At 38.9% G+C, this 18,836-nt stretch overlaps 1 protein-coding gene across 1 annotated transcript; it reads left to right on the forward strand.

Annotated features, from left to right (window-relative positions):
- Positions 1-5,251: 5,251 nt before the first annotated feature.
- LOC149084001 (uncharacterized) lies at positions 5,252-17,477 on the forward strand. The gene is made up of 4 exons (XM_089235436.1): positions 5,252-5,366; positions 5,452-5,530; positions 14,746-14,842; positions 17,392-17,477. The coding sequence occupies exons 1-3, from the start codon at positions 5,283-5,285 to the stop codon at positions 14,760-14,762; spliced, it is 180 nt and encodes a 59-aa protein (XP_089091562.1). The 5' UTR covers positions 5,252-5,282; the 3' UTR covers positions 14,763-14,842; positions 17,392-17,477.
- The last annotated feature ends 1,359 nt before the right edge of the window (positions 17,478-18,836 follow it).

Here is an 18,836-nt window from a genome sequence, read left to right on the forward strand (position 1 = left end):
GTATCAGCGTTAATGCATAAGTCTACCAGGGAACGGCCCGGGGGCCTCAAATGCAGATGGGGGGGGGGCTCGTTAAAATTTTCCAAAGTATACATGTCTCACGACATAGAAGGCCTGCGAAAATTACTTTGACCGCATTCCCAGGCCAGGATGCACTCAAGAGGGCTCTGGATCGGGGGAAATTAGAAGAATCATTTACAGAGTAAACCGCGAGCCAAATTCGGCCCTCCGAATTATCTGAAGTGGTCCGTAACCTCAAACCTAAATTCGCAAAAATGTACGGAGCCATCACCAGATCACTTAAGTGACCCGCGGCACAGTTCCAGATCCCTCAAGCGGCACGCCGCACATTTTCAGATCCCTTTAAGTGACCCGTGGTGTAGATCCACATCACTTATGTTGCTCAAGTGACTCGTGACACATTTCCAGACCAATCAAGTGACCCGTGGCATTTTTACAGATCACTTAAGTGACCCGAGACGGCACTGTTTCATATCACTTGAGTGGCCCACGACATGTTTTCGTACCAAGAAAGCGGCGGCCGCACTTTCTAAGAGGCTGAGCACCTCATTGTTTAGTTTAATTTACAGTGACTCACTTGATTTCATTACAGTGAAATCAAGCAGAGGGTGTCGCGAAACAACATTCAACATTGCACAGAGAATAATTTTAAGAATAGGAAAATAAAGAATCACGTCACATGTCAAAGGTGTGACAACATATTTCCACGAAGTAATCTATACGCATAAATGGATAAAGACCTTTGATTGAACTACATTTTTGTCATTTTGACATTTTTTGGGCACATGCATATCGATGATTGTCAGACATTTGATTATTTCCCCCCCCCCCCCAGACATCATATGACACTTGGAGTCTACAATTATTTTGACGTCTGAGACAAGTTACTCAATATTAAAATATCTCTCCTGCTGTTGGTAAGACGCGTTCAATTCCAAAATGTCTGCTGATTCGTAATGTCATACCGATATTGCGGCACATCTGTGTTTGAGAAAATTGAATACCACAGACGGAATCAGACTATAAATACGATACTTTTCCCACAGTTTAGTGCAATTCGGGAGACAAATTTGAAACTGAAGACCATTCGGAAAGGTGAATATGCCCATAATATATGCGAATTCTCTGCGAATATGTTTATATTATTAAATTGAGATTAAGGGTTCGTATAGAATCGGAGTCTTTAACCTTTCAGACATTGCGGGCTAAATTTTTTAAAAAAAAATCATGAGGCTGCCTAAGTAAAGCCCCGTTTACACATGGGAAATAGGGAAAGCAGGTTTAAAACCCGATTCAAGGATTTTTACCAAAACCCGTTTACATGGACAGGCACTTTAACCCAATTTTTCAGATGTCACCAGAGGTCACATGGGTCGCCTGTTTTAATTTACCGCTCAAAGGATTATATGAAAAAGAGGTAACACACTCCCCAAAGTATCCCCAACGAAGAGAAAAGGCAATTCCTGCTCCCCCATTTCTTTCCCTATGAGGGGGAAAAAAAGTCGTCAAGCAGGTTCTAGAACTCCCAATGGTACCGCAATATTGCACTTGTGAACGGGGCTTATCACGATTATTCTGAGGTACACATCACAGTGCCGTCTTAAGGCATGGTCCTACCCGGAGACACGGCCCGGAGCCTCAAGCGAAGAAGGGGAGTCTCACAAAAATGAGATCTGGTTGAAGTTTTCAAGAATTTGGCCTCGCAGGCACTCAGAAAAATCACTTGGTCCGGGGGCCCATGATGCTCTTAAGACGACCCTGTTACACATAGAATCCAAGATAGAACTAAATCGAGAACCACAAGGAATTCGCGTGGTATGTAAATTGCCATATGGGAAAGGGAAGGGGACTTGGGGCCCCGTATTCACGTCCCCGAGAACATCAGGGCTCATTAAATTTTGCTGAAGAATTTCATTTATACTGAGAAATTATTTTTGGAATTAAACACTAATGGTTATAGTGCCGGACTCGTGATGCGAGGATCCGGGTTCGAACCCCACAGTGGTGGTCGGCTGAAGTTGGTTTTCTGTGGTTCCCAACTTCAAGGCGCAAATGCGAGCCGATCTCCCCGTTAAAAAGTCTCGCCACAGAGAGCAACAGTCCTACAACGGTAAATCATTCAACCATAACACTTCACTCATAGTTAGTAAAACTGGGGGCAGATGACAGCACTACACATAACAAGCATTACACAGAAACAAACTTTACGCCAGGTTGCACTACACGTACACGCACATTCCCGCATATACCGATTCGCTGGGGGGTTCCGCGGGGGGGAGGGGGGTGCATGTGTGGTGTAGCAGTAGTAGGTAGGGGCTCGGGGATCCATGATGTTCTTAAGTCAGCCGCCTCGTTGGGCAATTTGCCTGTTGTGGCGTTGTATTTGTATTTGTATTTGTATTTGTCTTCATTAACTGTCGGGAATCAGTTGTTTTATTGAATAACAATTTAATTTCATCAATATTGAAATTATTTATTTCAGTATAATTCTGGAAGTTTTTCCCCCTTTGATAATGAGTTTTCATCGATTCTGTAATTATTTCTCTCATTAGATCTGAAATTACTTTGAAAACTAATTATGGAATTATTTCTTTCATCAATTATGAATTAATGTTGTGAATTTTTTCTTTCTCTCTCTTTCAATAGCTCTGAGATTATACCTTGATAATATTACAAATTAAAATATTATAATTATACCTTCAATAATGAAATTATATCTTTTATATAATTCTGAGGAAATACGTTTTTGATCAATTATGAGTTTTCATTGATTGTGTGTGTGTGTGTGGAATTTTTCCAAAATCAGTTGTGAAATTATTTTTTCCATAAGTTTTCATCATTTATAAAATTATTTCTTCCACTTATGCCGGTATTACACTATAAAAGTTTGGTAAAAGTCCTTTTATAAAACTTGAAAAATGCAGCCAATAAGGTCACCGATTGCATTTTCTAGAATGTAACCAATAACCTTATTGGTTAGATTTTTCAAGTTTTATAAAAGGGGTTTTATCAAACTTTTACAGTGTAATACCGGCCTAATTCTCTTGGAGTTATTTCATGTTTTCCAATAATTCTGAAAAACTGTTTCTTTCACTAATTCGGAAATTATTTCTTTTCTTTAAAAAATAATTCTTTTTTAAAATTATCATTTTTAATATTTCCAATAATTCTAAAATTGTTTTTTTTTTTCATTAAGGAATTTTCTTCAGCACATTTCATGCATTATGCATTCGTATGACTTTTTCGTTGGCCGTCCACGGCAGAAAGCTGAAATCGTACGCGGCAATTGAAATATGCAAGAAGGATTGCGTATCCATATAATGCTTAGGAAAAGCGCTGATGCCTAGAGATGCGTCGGATGCTTATCTCATGAAAATGCGTACCTTCCGAAATGCGTAAAAGCCGCCCATATTCGTCAGAATGCTTAGAAAATTTGAAAACCCTTAAAGCTGAAACAGACTACACTGACGTGACGTGATAATCATATAATGTCAGAGATGGTGGGAATTCTCATTCGTGGAAAACGCGTGTAAAAATTGATACGTGTAATTCCCACGTCAGAGAATTCAAACGAATCAGAATTCACAATGTCTCTGACATTACGTAAAATCACGTCACATCAGTATAGTGTGTTTCGGCCTTTAGAAATGCCAGAAAAACCTGGAGCAGCATCATGAATCTCCAGGCAAAATTATTTTTGGGGGGCCCTATCTGGTTAAGAATTCTTGCCTGCCTACTAATTTATATGCTTACTTTCAAAAATTTTAACCAGATCTCATTATTAGGAAGGCTCCCTTCAGTCTCCGAGGCCCCAGGGTCATGCCCGGGTGAGCCCATATGTTATGACCGCACTGGATAAATGAGCTCAACCTAGGCTTGGTAGGGCGTCGAGTGCATAGGGAAGACAATTAGACAAGAATGGGTGAAGGGCGGCAAACCCATAATACTTATATGGATAGGAAATCAGTGAAACGGTCCATAGAGGTGGATTTATGGGTTTGCCGCCCTTCACCCATTCTTGTCTAATTGTCTTGACCACTCATTCCTCAAGTCAGCCACCCTAAGCTATATCCACTAGAGCAGTGATTCCCAACGTGGGTGTTAACGTCCCCTGGGGTGGCGATGGAATGTTCCGGGGGCGATAGAAGTTACGGGTATAACATTGGATCGTATGGGTTGGATTGCGTTGGGGGGCGATGGGAGAGAAAAATTTCTGAAGAAGGGGGCGATGGGACAACAAAGGTTAGGAAACTATGCACTAGAGGTACACAAGCCTTTTCGAGGGTTACGTACCAATTTATAGCGATGCGCAAGGCTTTTGCGTATTTCATTGAGTACGCATGGCCACCTTAAAAGCGCCAGAGACCCTCTCCCTCACAAGGAAAATATTCTAGGACCCCTCCCCCCCCTATTTCCCCCTTACTTATTTGCACAGCCATGATTGCATATCCTTATTTACATGACCGAAAGAGTTATTCAGAGTGTGTGTAATCATGGGAGTGACCAAACGTGTGACCTTTCTGCACAACTCAGGTCTATCGCGCCATGGACAATTTACTACCTAGTGAGTTGTGCCAGAAGTGTAAGCGTGCGCACCTAACAGTCTGGAATCTAGTGTTGTGCCTGATTTTTCAGTGCTTCCATCTATATTTCAGAAGTGAAGTGTAATGATTGAATATTTGTACCGTTTGTAGGCCTGTTGCTCCCTGTGACGAGACTTTTTAATGAGGAGATCGGCTCGAATTCGCGCCTCGAAGTTTTGAACCACAGAAAACCAATTTCAGCCGACTGTAGCGACAGTGGAGTTCGACCCCGGGACTCAACGATGAGAGTCCGCCACCATGATCACTTAACCACCACAGTGGCTATAAACGAGTGACCTAGATAGCGAGAGACAAAAAAAGAATGCTATAGAGGGTGAAAGCACGTGAGCGACCAAAAGAGTGACTTGGAGACAGGGGCAATTACGAAAATTAGACGAGAAAGGGTGAAGGGAGGCAAAACCATTGCATAAATCCACCTCGTGCCTGTGGACTGTTTTATTGGCACAGAGTATCTGTGGGACACAAAAGATTAGTAACTCCTGCCAGGGCCGTCCTACGAACATCATGGGCACTCGGGCCAAGTGATGTTTTTTTAGGCCCTACCTTGAAAATTCTTGAAAATTTCAATCATTTCTCATTTTTGTGAGGTCCCCTCTCCTCTTGAGTTAAGACGGCACTGACTCCTGCTTATTAAGCCAAGTGTATTTATTCTATTACATGCCATTTTTTTCAGAGCTGCAGAAATTACTCTGGGAGAATGAAAATGTCGTCGAGGGAGATATCAGAGTTTTGCCGACTTCGGTTAGTGTTTTCATACAATTTTTTTCAATGCTAAAAAAAACCAAAACGTTGTATTAATTTATATTTCATTGTACAACCTCGACAGGAACGATTGGCTGCGACGACGAGAAGATTCGCCAAGTGGAGAAATAATAAGATCTACTACAACATCGATAGTTCCTTAGGTATGAAAATTAACATGCGTTAATTTTTCTACAGGGTGTCACAAAAATGATGAGCTTAACGTAAAGAGGTAGTCAAATACATGAAGACAATAATTTGTATGTCTGACCCAAGGTGCTAGAGGGAGCATCAAGCATACGTTCCGATAAGGGGCCATTCAAGTATTACGTAAACATATTTTCAGCCATTTTTGACCCCCCCCCCCATTGTCGGCAATAGTCAGCAAAACACTGACCTTCCCCGCCCCCCCCCCCCGTCAGCAAAATTTCGTCAGCAGCTTAGAATATTTCATATCTTCAAGAAGGGGTGGTTGATGACGTAAGCAACCTTCAACCCCCCCCCCCCCCTTGTCATCAAAAGTCAGCAAATCCGAAACCACCCTCGATGCTGACGTAATACTTGAATGACTCCTAACGAGAAAAAAAAAGTTCACCCTCTTGCTGCGCCACCTAGCGCCTTCACCTTCTCGATTCCGATCCCATGACGGAAAAATTTTCTTGACGTGTTCTTATACACGTCTCTACTCAAAAACGTCTAATTTTTCTTTTTGGAGCTGGTAGTTTTTTCCATAGTTACTGACGCGTGCAGAAATCTGGAAAAAACCATTAAAATACATCTGTATTAAATCACTATATACAAGGCCTCAAAGAGTACGTGCAGAGCCTCAAAAATTACATATAATATAAGCGTATTGAAGTAAATATTACTTCATGCAGAGTGATTACTTAATTCCCCTTGCCGCATTTTACTGTGTGTGTGTGGGGTGAACAGTTTTTTTTCAATTCAAATATCTCAATGAATATTGCACTTAGAAACGTGGGATTTTTTTTTTCCTTTGGTCTCAGGGGAGACAGGGCAATGAATTTCTAATTGGGTTTTTGAGGACGGGGCGTCGGTATGAAAAGGCAAATTTTTATTTTATTTAATAACTTTGCAATCCCTGGCAACATGAATTGCGTATCTGAGGTCAACACGTTATTTGGATGCTTATTCTAATTGGAAGTATGTAGGTCTCTAGGATCAACGCTTCATCAGTGAAATGCGGCAAAGGTAATTAAGTAACCACTTAATTACCCTTCATAACTATATTTTCTGCGATTCAAACTATATTAAGAAAGAAATTAGGTTTGCAAACTCTTCAAGGTAAAAAGGAAATTCAAACAAAACATTTCAAAAAATTAGCGACGCATGGCTCTGCAACAAACAAAGAGTTGTTGTCTTTAATGTCTCTTTGGACATCTACCAACAAATTCTGAATATAAAATGGAAAGAATATGACCTCACCGCACGTGAAAAGGCGATTCTGAATTTTTCTCTTCTAACTGGCCGCAGTAATGAACGATTAAAGAAGCCTTTGCACACATGATGGAAAGTTATGCATGTAAAGAATTAAAGTTTACCCTTAGTCTCGAAACACCCTCTACACATAAATACAAATAAAACGCCGCAACAGGCAAAATGCCCAAGCTCTGAGGTGGCTGAGAAAAAGATGCCCATAAAAATATGGATGTCATATATTTCAAAAATACAGCAACCCAATTAAAAATGCAATTAACAAAAATTGTAAACAATATATATATGCATGATAAAATACTATACAATGCCGATAAAGAATACTTATGGTTGTCTGATTCTAAGTATGGATAGCTTCTCGATTTACCCCCCAACATGTTTACCGTATTTCTTTTTTGAACGTGTCAATTGTGTTACAATTTACTACCTCCGGGGGTAAGCTATTCCATGTTATATTGTGTTTAGTTTTTTTTTTGTTTTGTTTTCTTTTTACTTTCTGTTCACTCATGTTCTGTCAATTATTTTTTATTTATTTATTTTTATGTTTATAAGTTTCATATGAAATTGTAAATTGTGATTGCCAGTAAGGGGGGCCATTTGGCTCCTTGGTAATTCTTTTCTCTCCTTTTTTCAGTATTCCTCATTTCTGACTAATAAAGTATTGTATTGTATTTCTTCACAACTTCCTATCTAAGAAATTAAGCTCCTTTGCCGCAACATAATGAGAGGAATGACAATCTAAATATTTTGTGTATTGTATAACTTTTCAAGGAACGCTGTATATGCAAACGGAGAACAGTATCTAAACTCCTAAATTTTTTTTTTTTGTATTGAATGTATCTTTTATATGTTACTCAAAATCCCCATGTAACTGAATGAATGAACGCCAGGGTCTCTGCCACCGGACTTATCCCGTTGCCGAGATCTCTTCCAGCCCAGTTTCGTGGCAGAGTCTGGAACAAAGTGAGTGCACCTAACAGTCTGAGTGTGTAGCTAGTGTTGTGCTTGATATTTCAGTGCTGCCATCTATACTTCAAATTGTGAGTGAAGTGTAATGATTGAATATTTGTAACGTTGTAGGCCTGTTGCTGCTCTCTGTGGCGAGACTTTTTAACGGGGAGATCGGCTCGCATTCGCGCCTTGAAGTTGGGAACCACAGAAAACCAACTGGTGGTCAGCCGACCACCACTGTGGGGTTCGAACCCGGATCCTCGCATCGCGAGTCCGTCACTATAACCACTCGACCACCACAGCGGCTCCCCATGTAACTGTGAACCCCCTACGTAACGTTTAATTTTGGCACCAGTCTCGCTGTACACGATTCCATTGTATTTTATTGCCACGATCCACTGCTGTGATTGCCTGGTGCAGGTCTTAAAAGAGGACAAAAGGCACACTAAAAGAGGTTCAGCTCACTACAATAAAAGAGGCAAGTCTTTCGCAGCCCACAGAGAAGCCGAACCCACAATTCGTCACGTGACCTGCACTTGCACACACAGGAAGAATATCCTTGTATCAAGTTTTGTATATAATTTATAATATCCATGTATTTTTGGAAGTGGAAATGAATATATACAATCATTGGATTTTTGTTGAAAATTTGTGCATTTAATTGCAATTGGAATATCAATCGATTTTGTCGAAGCCCATGTTCCCCTATCTCTCCGATCTGCTCGTGTAAAAGTCAATAAGAGCTTCCACTTCTTTTGTATATATACTTGCAACTCATGCATAATCCACAGGTACCTTTCAATCATGACCACATTTCCTTTGTTTGCTTTTCTGGGTTTTAGGTTTTGCTCACCAGGATCAGGTATCTACTTTGGAGACCAACATGTCGCCTTGGTCAAGGGAGAACAATCATTGTTCCCAACTCCTCTGGAGACCACTGGTGTCGGGGGGGGGGGGGCACATCAGGAGGAAACACAGTTCCGGAGGAGACCCCTGTTGTCTGGATGGGCCCACCAGGAGGAACCATCGCTCCCCAAACCTGCAGGAGACCCTTTGCGTCAGGCTGGGACCCACCAAGAGGAATTATACTCAACAACAAATTCCTCCCCACAGTCAACACTGATATTCTTTGTAAATGTCTTCATATAATCTGGAATTTGCGTAGGGCCTGGGATGGGCTGTTTCCACAGCTCCCGCAGCTGGTGCCCATTTTTCTATGTACCGATTTTGAATTCACTAAACAGTCCTGAGAGACCGTGGTCCAGCCGAGAGTTGAGCAGAGGGATACCCACTGGGTTACCCTGATGGAATGGTCTGGGGGAATGAGATGCCTGGAGGGGCGTTGCCCATGCAGGCGTCTAAGGCTCCGGAGTGTGATGAAAGCCTTTTTACGCTTCTACCCACCGCCTCGAAGATAGCAGGCAGTAAGTCATCCTTTGACAGGCCTGTGTTGGATGTACCATGTTATCCTTAATAAACCTCGATTTTTCCGGCATACCGTTAACGAACCTGACCTCAACATTCAATAATCTGATGTCCCTCGAGTTTTATGGCATGCCGACTGATGCGGGGGAATACTCTAGTTTTCTCAAATGGTTTGCGTCATCTTCGAAAAAATCATATTCCTTTCTCGAATTTTAAATTTGACACTTCTTACAAATACAATAAGAAACACACATAAATCCCATAAGAAACAATTCTATTGTAAAATGTTTAGTGTTTATTGTTTGTGAATACGTAAATTTTAGAAAAATGGGGGAAAATAAAATTTTGTTTACTTCGCTTCAATTAGCATACAATTGAGAATTCTGGAACTAAAATTTAAGAGGGAAAATGGAGAGACACATTTATCCGTTGAATGTACAAAGAGTCGTTTTGTTCTCAATTGTATTGCGCGTTGACGCAGCTGTGACGTCACAGGGGATATAGCACAGATACACTTGTGTATAAATATCTGTATGGATATTCAGTCCTGGTACCTCTCAGTCCAGTATTGCGCAGAACTGCATAGCTCGCTTAAGACGATGGATTACCGATTTCCCTTCGTGTTCCTGTTGGTTTTGTCATCATTCAGCGATTTTGTGAGTACATATTTCTTATTTATAAAATTATAAACTGTTTACATCGAATATTCTCAACCTACGGCCAGCGGGGCCGAATGTAGTCCTTGGAGTCATCTGTTTGTGGCCCCGTGACCGCATACGTAATTATTCAAAATGAACTATAAAGTCGCACATAAACAGATCTCAGAAGTGACTCACTGTGCAGTTCAGTTTCACATCACTTGACCAGCACGCTCCTCATTCCCAGATCTTTGAAATGCTCCGTGGCACGTTTACATACCACTTGAGTAATGTGCGGCACAATTCCAAAGGAGTTTATTGATCTGAGGCCCATTTATGGATCACTTTAATGACCTTCGACACATTTGCAGATCATTCAAACTGACCGCGGCACACTTATAGATCACTTAATAGACCTTCGGCGTTCATCCAGATACCACCTACCCTCCGCGACAAGTTTTCAAACCAATGAAATGGCCTGCACTCTCCTAAAGGTTGAACGCCTTTGGCTTACGGGTTGTGTATGAGCCTCTGTATGCAGGGTGTCCACTCTTATCTTTGTCTAATGGCTGATTCCTATGAGACCAATGTTCGTAGAGCAGGGCTCTTCAACATTTCAAACATTGTGGGCCATACAAATATTTCCATGAAGCCCGAGGGCCAGCATATCTAATGCGGTATCTGGATTCGCAAAGTGGTATCTTAATGGGTGGGCGCGACGGGGCCCAGGTATCTCAGTCAAACAGGCGTCCCTATATTATTAGAGAATTTTATTTATTCTCATAATATTCTTTCATCAAAAATGAGAACTTCTGAAATTATTTTTATCAAATAATTAAATTATATCAATTCTGAAATTATTTTTTCATGAAACATAAAATTCCATCAATTCCGAAGATAATTTTTTCATCAAGCGTGAATCTTCTTCAATTGTGAGAAATGATTGTTTCATCAATGATGAATCTTCACTAATTCTGATAATAATTCTTTCAATAATTCTTTCAATAATTCTTTCAATAATTCTTTCAATAATTCTTTCAATAATTCTTTCAATAATTCTTTCAATAATTCTTTCAATAATTCTGAAAATAATTCTTTCAATAATTCTGAAAATAATTCTTTCAATAATTCTGAAAATAATTCTTTCAATAATTCTGAAAATAATTCTTTCAATAATTCTTTCAATAATTCTGAAAATAATTCTGAAAATAATTCTGAAAATAATTCTTTCAATAATTCTTTCAATAATTCTTTCAATAATTCTGAAAATGATTCTGAAAATAATTCTTTCAATAATTCTTTCAATAATTCTTTCAATAATTCTGAAAATAATTCTGAAAATAATTCTTTCAATAATTCTTTCAATAATTCTTTCAATAATTCTTTCAATAATTCTTTCAATAATTCTTTCAATAATTCTTTCAATAATTCTTTCAATAATTCTTTCAATAATTCCGAAAATAATTCTGAAAATAATTCTTAAAATAATTCTTTCAATAATTCTTAAAATAATTCTTTCAATAATTCTTAAAATAATTCTTTCAATAATTCTTAAAATAATTCTTTCAATAATTCTTTCAATAATTCTGAAAATAATTCTGAAAATAATTCTGAAAATAATTCTGAAAATAATTCTGAAAATAATTCTGAAAATAATTCTGAAAATAATTCTGAAAATAACTCTTTCAATAATTCTGAAAATAACTCTTTCAATAATTCTGAAAATAACTCTTTCAATAATTCTGAAAATAACTCTTTCAATAATTCTGAAAATAACTCTTTCAATAATTCTGAAAATAATTCTGAAAATAATTCTGAAAATAATTCTCATTAATTTCGAATTTTTCACGAATTCCGCGAAACAGTTTTTTCCACCTATTCTGAAATAAATTCTGAATTTTTATTGATTGGGAAATAATTATTTTTCTAATAATTGTAAAATTATTTCTTCCATTAATCGTGAAAATCATTTCTCTGATTAATTCTAACAGTATTTCATAAAACATAGAAAAAAATTCATTTCTCTTACCTAATACCGAAGTTTTATAACTCTCTGCCCATTGAAATTAGGAATGCTTCCTCTCTCTACACTTACAAGAAGTACCTCAAAAGATATTTATTGTATATTGATGATATTTCATCAATAAATGATATATTAATTGATTTTCTCCCATCATATTTATCAACATTTTAAATATTTAGCCTTTCTGACAGTAGCTCAATTATTCAAATCATATTTATTATCTCTAAATTTGATATTTAAAATGCACCCGCCATGCGTTGCCACAATGATGTTACTATTAATTTTTTGTTTTTCCCCCCTTCACCCATCTATTTGATATTCAACTATTAATTTAACCTCCCATTTATATTTGCGTTTATGTAGAAGTGTTTATATATAGGTATTTCCCCCCTCACACATTGTACTTTTTTTTTAATAACCCATCATCCAGTATGTGACAGTCATGTTCACCTTGGATGAAAAGTTGTCTCTATTTGTATATGTATGTTTGTACATTTCTTTAATAAATAAAATTTTAAAAAAATAAAACTCTCAATTGTTCTGAAATATTTCCTAAAAGCTGTGACTAATTTCCTTTCAAATTACAAAAATTCTGAAACACATATTTTTAACTGAGGCTCTTATATTCCATTATTTCTATATTTCTCTCGAGCTCATGATTGTAACAGTTGTAAAAACCATGCTCCCTCCGTTCCTTGCCCCGCCCATGCAATAGGATGATAGGGATGAAGCCCACGTGGGCACACTTTTTGAAATACTGGAATAAGGAGTTAAAAATGAAGAAAACTATACGTCGAAGTAATCAAACAAGATTTAACGAGTCTATGAAATGAAAAGTAGAATTTTCATCGCATGTTTCTTGTAGTTGAAGATGCGGTGGTGCTGTGTCACAGTCTATTTGCAAGGATCACAAATGCAATATTCCTAATCTGCCCCAGAACCGTCAACGTGGGCCCACAGAGAACAAGACGCACATTATTTCCACACCTTTCTTCTTTGGGGCCATTCCAGTATTACGTAGAGATTTTCAGCCATTTTTGACCCCCCCCCCCCTGTCAGCAAAAGTCAGCAAAACACTGACACCCCCCCTCCCCTGAGAGCAAAATTTCGTCAGCAGCTTAGAATATTTCATATCTTCAAAAAGGGGTGGTTGATGACGTATAAGCAACCTTCAAACCCCCCTCCCCCCCTTGCCATCAAAACTCAGCAAATCCGAAACCCCCCTCCCCCCCGATGCTGACGTAATACTTGAATGACCCCTTTTATCTTACTAAACTTTCTATTTTGAAGAGATATTCCAGCTCACACAAATCATATATTACTTATAATGTTCCACATTTCCCGACAAACCAACTGTGAAAAAATACCGTTCCATCTAACCCAGAGAGAATCGCTAGCTAAAAATTAGCACAGCACAATAAAATAAAACATTTGTGATGTACATTGTGCTTAGTTTCAAATTAATGGGCACATTTACAATAATTAGTAAACCCCTGTGTAAACTTGCCTGAGTAAATTCCAGGTAATAAAAAAACAAATGTTATATCCTATAGCAGCCGTGCTGATGGTGACGACCGAGAGGCACTGTTTCTATAACATCATGTAGAATAATTTTCTATCGGTATCAGTGATCCATTTGGCCTATACCTGAAAGCGGAGAAAACCCGGTATTTCACACTAACCGACTATTCCACATTTTTCTCAAATGTAGACGGTGTTTTAAAAATAATCTCCAGATTTGAATTACGTATATTACGAAAAACATTCAACATAGACACTTAAGATTAATTTTATATTACATGGCTAATCATGAAGTTTTTTTTACATCCCAAATTAAAGGAGCTCAATATGTCCACCTTGGGATGCACAGCATATGTCCATACGGTACTCGAATTCGTCCAAAACTTTTGCGAGCATGTTTGCATCCACTACGAGTGGATTTCTGTGGACTACGTGCGAAACTCTGTCGGATGCGCTCCACGTTTTCGTCTGGCATGCGGGGAAGGCCAGGGGATTTCCCATGGCCCCCACAAGGGGGGGGGGCTGACAGGGCTCTAGCCCTGGGGCCCGGGACAGTTCTCATCATTTTTTGCTTTTTCACGCTATAAATTAACTACAGAAGGAGCCCGTGAAAAGTCTGACCATGGGACCCGCAAAATATCCCAGCCTAGGGGCCCCGCTCCAGGATGTGGGAGCCATGGGACTTCCCTTTACACACACAACCCGTGTCTCGGAATTGTTTATACCGTCGCATAATGCTCTGATCGGTAGGAAGCTCAACACCGGGGTATTGTCGACAAAAAAGCACGATGAACAGTTGTTACGGACTCACACTTCACCAAGCATAGAACCCAAAACGATTTCTGTTGTGCAGTCGCCATCTTGATGAACACTGTGAAATGGCGGCCGAAGAAAGAGCGTTAGCGCTACCTGTTGGTAACTACGTGAAACTCGAGATTTCCCCGCTTTCTACCTATACATTATTCGATCAAAACGGATTAAAAGCTGAATAGTTATGATTATTTTTTTGATCGGATGATTCTTTTTCAGACACCCTGTACTATAAATACATTTTTTTAGAATTCATCTCACATCTAAAAACGTCAAGTTAAGGAAAAAGTTCAACAAAATAAAATATATTGAAGGTTCTAGAGCGGAGAAAAACCTTCGAGACTGAGTTGTCGAAATTCGATTTATATAGAATTGCTTATACGTATGTCTATTAGTTACTATCTGCCTTTTTAAAAAAAAACTGCACATCAATGCTTATGTTGAGAATATTCCGTTGTTAAACGGAACATTAATGCTTATGTTGAGAATATGGAATTGCTGAATTACTCTCAGAAATTAATTTTAATAATCAATTGAGAGTTTATTTATTTTTCAGGCTTCCGCGATGTGTGAAACATCAGAGGACTGCGGCCCTGTGGAATGCTGCGTCAAAGGCGAAAATGGAAACAAATGCAAGCTTTTAGGACTTATAGGTGAGAGACAATTTTCACTGTACTACCATGTAGCTTGCTCACCCAATGATTTTGGGGAAAGAATACCAACCGATTCCCCCACCGCTTACACCCCGTCAATTCGTCTTGCCACAGAGAGCGACAGGCCTACAGCGAGACAAACACATTCAAGTATTACACTTCACTTCTAAAATATAGATTGCAAAAAAAAAAGCCGCTGCTCGGTCGTGTGGGCATCGTGCTGAACCTCTCTCCGCAGAAAAAGACAAATGGCAGTATGAACACGAAGCAAGCGCAACTCGACAACATAAATACATTAGGGCCAAACTTACTCTACAAGCGATTTTCATCACAAGGAAGCCATGTCAGCGAATTTAAAGTAGAGAAACTTTACATTTTAATAATTGCAAATATTTTTATTATTTTCTCATACCGTAAATAAAAGTACATCAAGTCTAAAAATTTAATATAAGGGCGGGCTCTTTCATTTCAAATTGAATATTTTAAAAGCCGTTAATGTTAAAAGGAAATTTTGTATGTTTGCCAGAGAGAGAGACACAGCTTACAAATTTTAATCACCAGAATTTAAGAAATCGTGTAGTTACATAATTTCAACAATAGATGGCAACAGATTCCGATAACATTCTTTGTTTTTCAGATACATTTTGATGTAACTGCTGCAACACTGTGCAGGAACACTCATGAAATGCAATCACAATGTCGGTTTCTCCATAAAATTTTCAACGTGCAGAGTTCTCAGAATGCTTTCAGTACTCAGAATTTTAAAGGACCCTCAATTTGAATCGATTGAGACCATATGTTCCTTATTTTAGAGGATATTCGCGTATTTTTATGAATTTTTGGAATGTTCTGAGACTTTCTTTATCATTTAAGCACATTTGAATTCATAATCTTTACTAAAATCATGAATAAAGATTGTTTTGATAACTTATAAATTATATTATGATAAATATACAGGGTGCAAGGGAAATCAATGGCAATCCGTTGATCATACACAGGCATATTTATAATTATTCAAATAACGTGTGGACCTCAGATACGTCATTTATATCGCGAGGGGTTGTATAGTTATTAAAATGAAAAAAAAAAAAAAACTTTTCGAACGGACTTGTCTTCAAAACCCCAGTCGGAAAATTGTTGCCCTGTCTCTACTGAGGCCAACAAAAAAAATCCTACGTTTCAAAATGCAATATTCGCTGAAATATCTGAATTCAAAAATCGGAGAAAAGTTAGGGAAAAACAACGTAAATCAGGGAAAAATATGTTTCAGATAGTTTATACTGTCTTTTCCCCACTCCTCTCCATCGCTTTTGAATTCAAATATTTCAACGAATATTGCAGTTAGAACCGAGGAATTTCTTTTGTTGGTCTCAAGCATAGGCGAGATTGACTTGGAAGTCTGGGGGGGGGGGGGGGGCAAGGTCATTATTGCTGGGGGGGGGGCACGATGATGATGATGTCAGCTCATATATACATTAGATCAGTCGACTCCACCTTTGACGCTGGGGGGGGGGGGGGGGGGGACAAATGTTATTTGGATAATTTTTCTAATTGGAAGTATGCCTCTAGGATCAACGGTTCGGCAGTACTAAATTGCGGTGCAAGCTAATAGCTATACACCCCGTATAGTTACAATTTACAATTATAAATTCCTATCTCATATATTTCTGATTTAAAATTTTTTTCCTTGAACTATATTTCAATTCATTACAATCAAATCCTCAAGTCTGACTGCAGACCACCTCGGATCATAGGTTGAGAAACACTGCACTATACGCTCACATGACCTGCATGAGCGCATCGTCATCTATCAGTGAAGTTTTCAACTAAGACAATGAAAGAATTAGATAAAAAATTTCATAAACGCTGGTTTTTTTTTTCTGAGTCTGACGCAACAAAATATGAATTTTCTGCCGCTAAATCGTTTTTTGAAATACAGTGAAACCTCGCTATAACGATGCTCGATATAACGATAAATCCCTCTGCAATGATATTTTTCCAAAGTCTTGCTAAGATATGCCTGTCTGACGGCTATTTGTAAGTCAACAGACAGCCTCATTGGGCTGGGAAACGACGAAATAAATTAAATTCTTTTCTGTTATGTTCTGTGTTGGATATGCCTATAGTGTAATGTTGAATTGCTGCCTCTCGATACAACGATAACCCCTCTATAACGACATTTTTCTTTGGTCCGCAGAGCATCGTAAAATCGAGATTTCACTATTCAATTTTCAAGTTATGGGTGCTCTTTTCCAGGCACCCGGTATAGCTTTTCCAGCATAGCTCGGCCTTCTTTAAAGGCAACTATCACTAAATTGCCAGAAAAATCACCACCGGTGGGAAATAGAGGACTATTGCTAGAGTCGTAATGGGTAGTAAAAATGTAATTCAAATAACCGGGGGGCGTTTAAACAAACGCGAGCAAATATAGCGGCAGAAATACCGCATATTTGGCTCGCGGACTGAATGAATATTTTTCGTTTATAGTGCAGATAATAATTTAAACACACAATTTGAACACTTTCCCCCCCCCCCTCTTGATTTTCCAGGTGCTAAATGCTCGAAAGGGGAGAAGGAAAAGAAGAAGGTGTATCCGAAAAATTGCCCTTGTGGTCCTCTCTTGACCTGCGAAAACGTAAGAAGCTTCTTCTTTGTTTTTAAATAAAATTCATTAATACACAGTCAAACTTGGTTATAACGAGGTCGAAGATTCTGTGAAATTTTTCCGTTGTCACCGAATCGTCGTTACGACCGAGGTTGACGCGTTTAAGACGTTTTTGACAAAAAATTGTATCAGAGGCGATCAAATACTGTGCAGGAAGTTTTTATTTCTGTGTGATTAGCGGTTGATTATGATGACAATAAGAAGGGTCCCGTTCAAGTATTACGTAAGCAAATTTTTAGCAATTTTTGACCCCACCCCTCCCTCCCTTGTCAGCAAAAGTAAGCAAAACTCTGACCCCCCCCCCCCCTGTCAGCAAAATTTCGTCAGCACTGCCCCCTACTTCCTAACACATATTGGTGGGATCAGAAACGTACGCGGGAGAGGGACATGGGGGGGGGTGCCTCGTGTGCCTTCCCCCAGACGAAAAAAAAAATTCTTTTAAATGTAAAAACATTTTTTAAAAAAATTAAAATTTCGAAGGAAAATACCTTTTATATGTTATTATAATCGATTTCTGTTAATTTCAATGATATTTGAAAGGTAAGAACTCAAAATTTCTCTTTAAGAAATTCATTGCGACCCGCACTTTAAGCCATATGTGGTAAACTCTTGACCCGCGGACCAAATGTGGCCCTTAAGGTTATGTGATGTGACTTGCCCATAAACCCGATTTCGTAAAAATGAACTAAGCGGCACATTTACAGATCGCTTAAAGGACCCGTGGCACAATTCCAGAGCATTTTAGTGGCCCGTGGCACATTTTCAGATCACTGGACTAGGCCCGTGGTGCATTGAAAGATCATTTAAGTAACTCGCGACATAGTTCCAGAACACTTAAACGATCCGTGGCGCATTTAGAGATCCCTTGAATGATACGTGGCACAATTTTAGAGCACTCAAGCGGCCCCCGGTGCGGTTCTACATCACTCAAGTTACCCGCGGAACATTCCCAGATTACTTAAGTGATTCGTGGCATAATTACGGATTACTTGAGTGATGCGTAGCGCAGTTCCATAGCACTTAAGCAGCCCGGACACATTTCCTGAGCACTTGAAGAATCCGTGAAACATTTAGACACCGCTGAAGTGGCTCTGTAAGGGATTTATCATTAGAGAAAATGTTAGTTCAGGTGCCCAAATCGGAAACCCCCCCCCCCCCCATCGATGCTGACGTAATACTTGAATGCCCTCTAACTAGAATTTTTCAATGGGTTTGATTTTGGTTCAATGTTACTCTATATCAGTGATTTCCAACGTGGGCGTTAATGCCCCCTTGGGGGAGATGGAAAGTTCCAGGGGGCGGTAAAAGCTACGGGTATAATATAGGATC

The sequence above is a fragment of the Pholcus phalangioides genome, unplaced genomic scaffold (genome assembly GCF_987345545.1).
Source record: "Pholcus phalangioides strain wild (caught in Gottingen) unplaced genomic scaffold, Ppha-v1.0 ptg000008l_1, whole genome shotgun sequence".
Taxonomy (NCBI): domain Eukaryota; kingdom Metazoa; phylum Arthropoda; class Arachnida; order Araneae; family Pholcidae; genus Pholcus; species Pholcus phalangioides.

Coding starts and splice junctions, on each gene's coding strand:
- LOC149084001 (XM_089235436.1), top strand. CDS start 5,283: ATGCCATTTTTTTCAGAGCTGCAGAAATTACTCTGGGAGAATGAAAAT. Junction 5,367..5,451: donor TCAGAGTTTTGCCGACTTCG/GTTAGTGTTTTC, acceptor CAACCTCGACAG/GAACGATTGGCTGCGACGAC.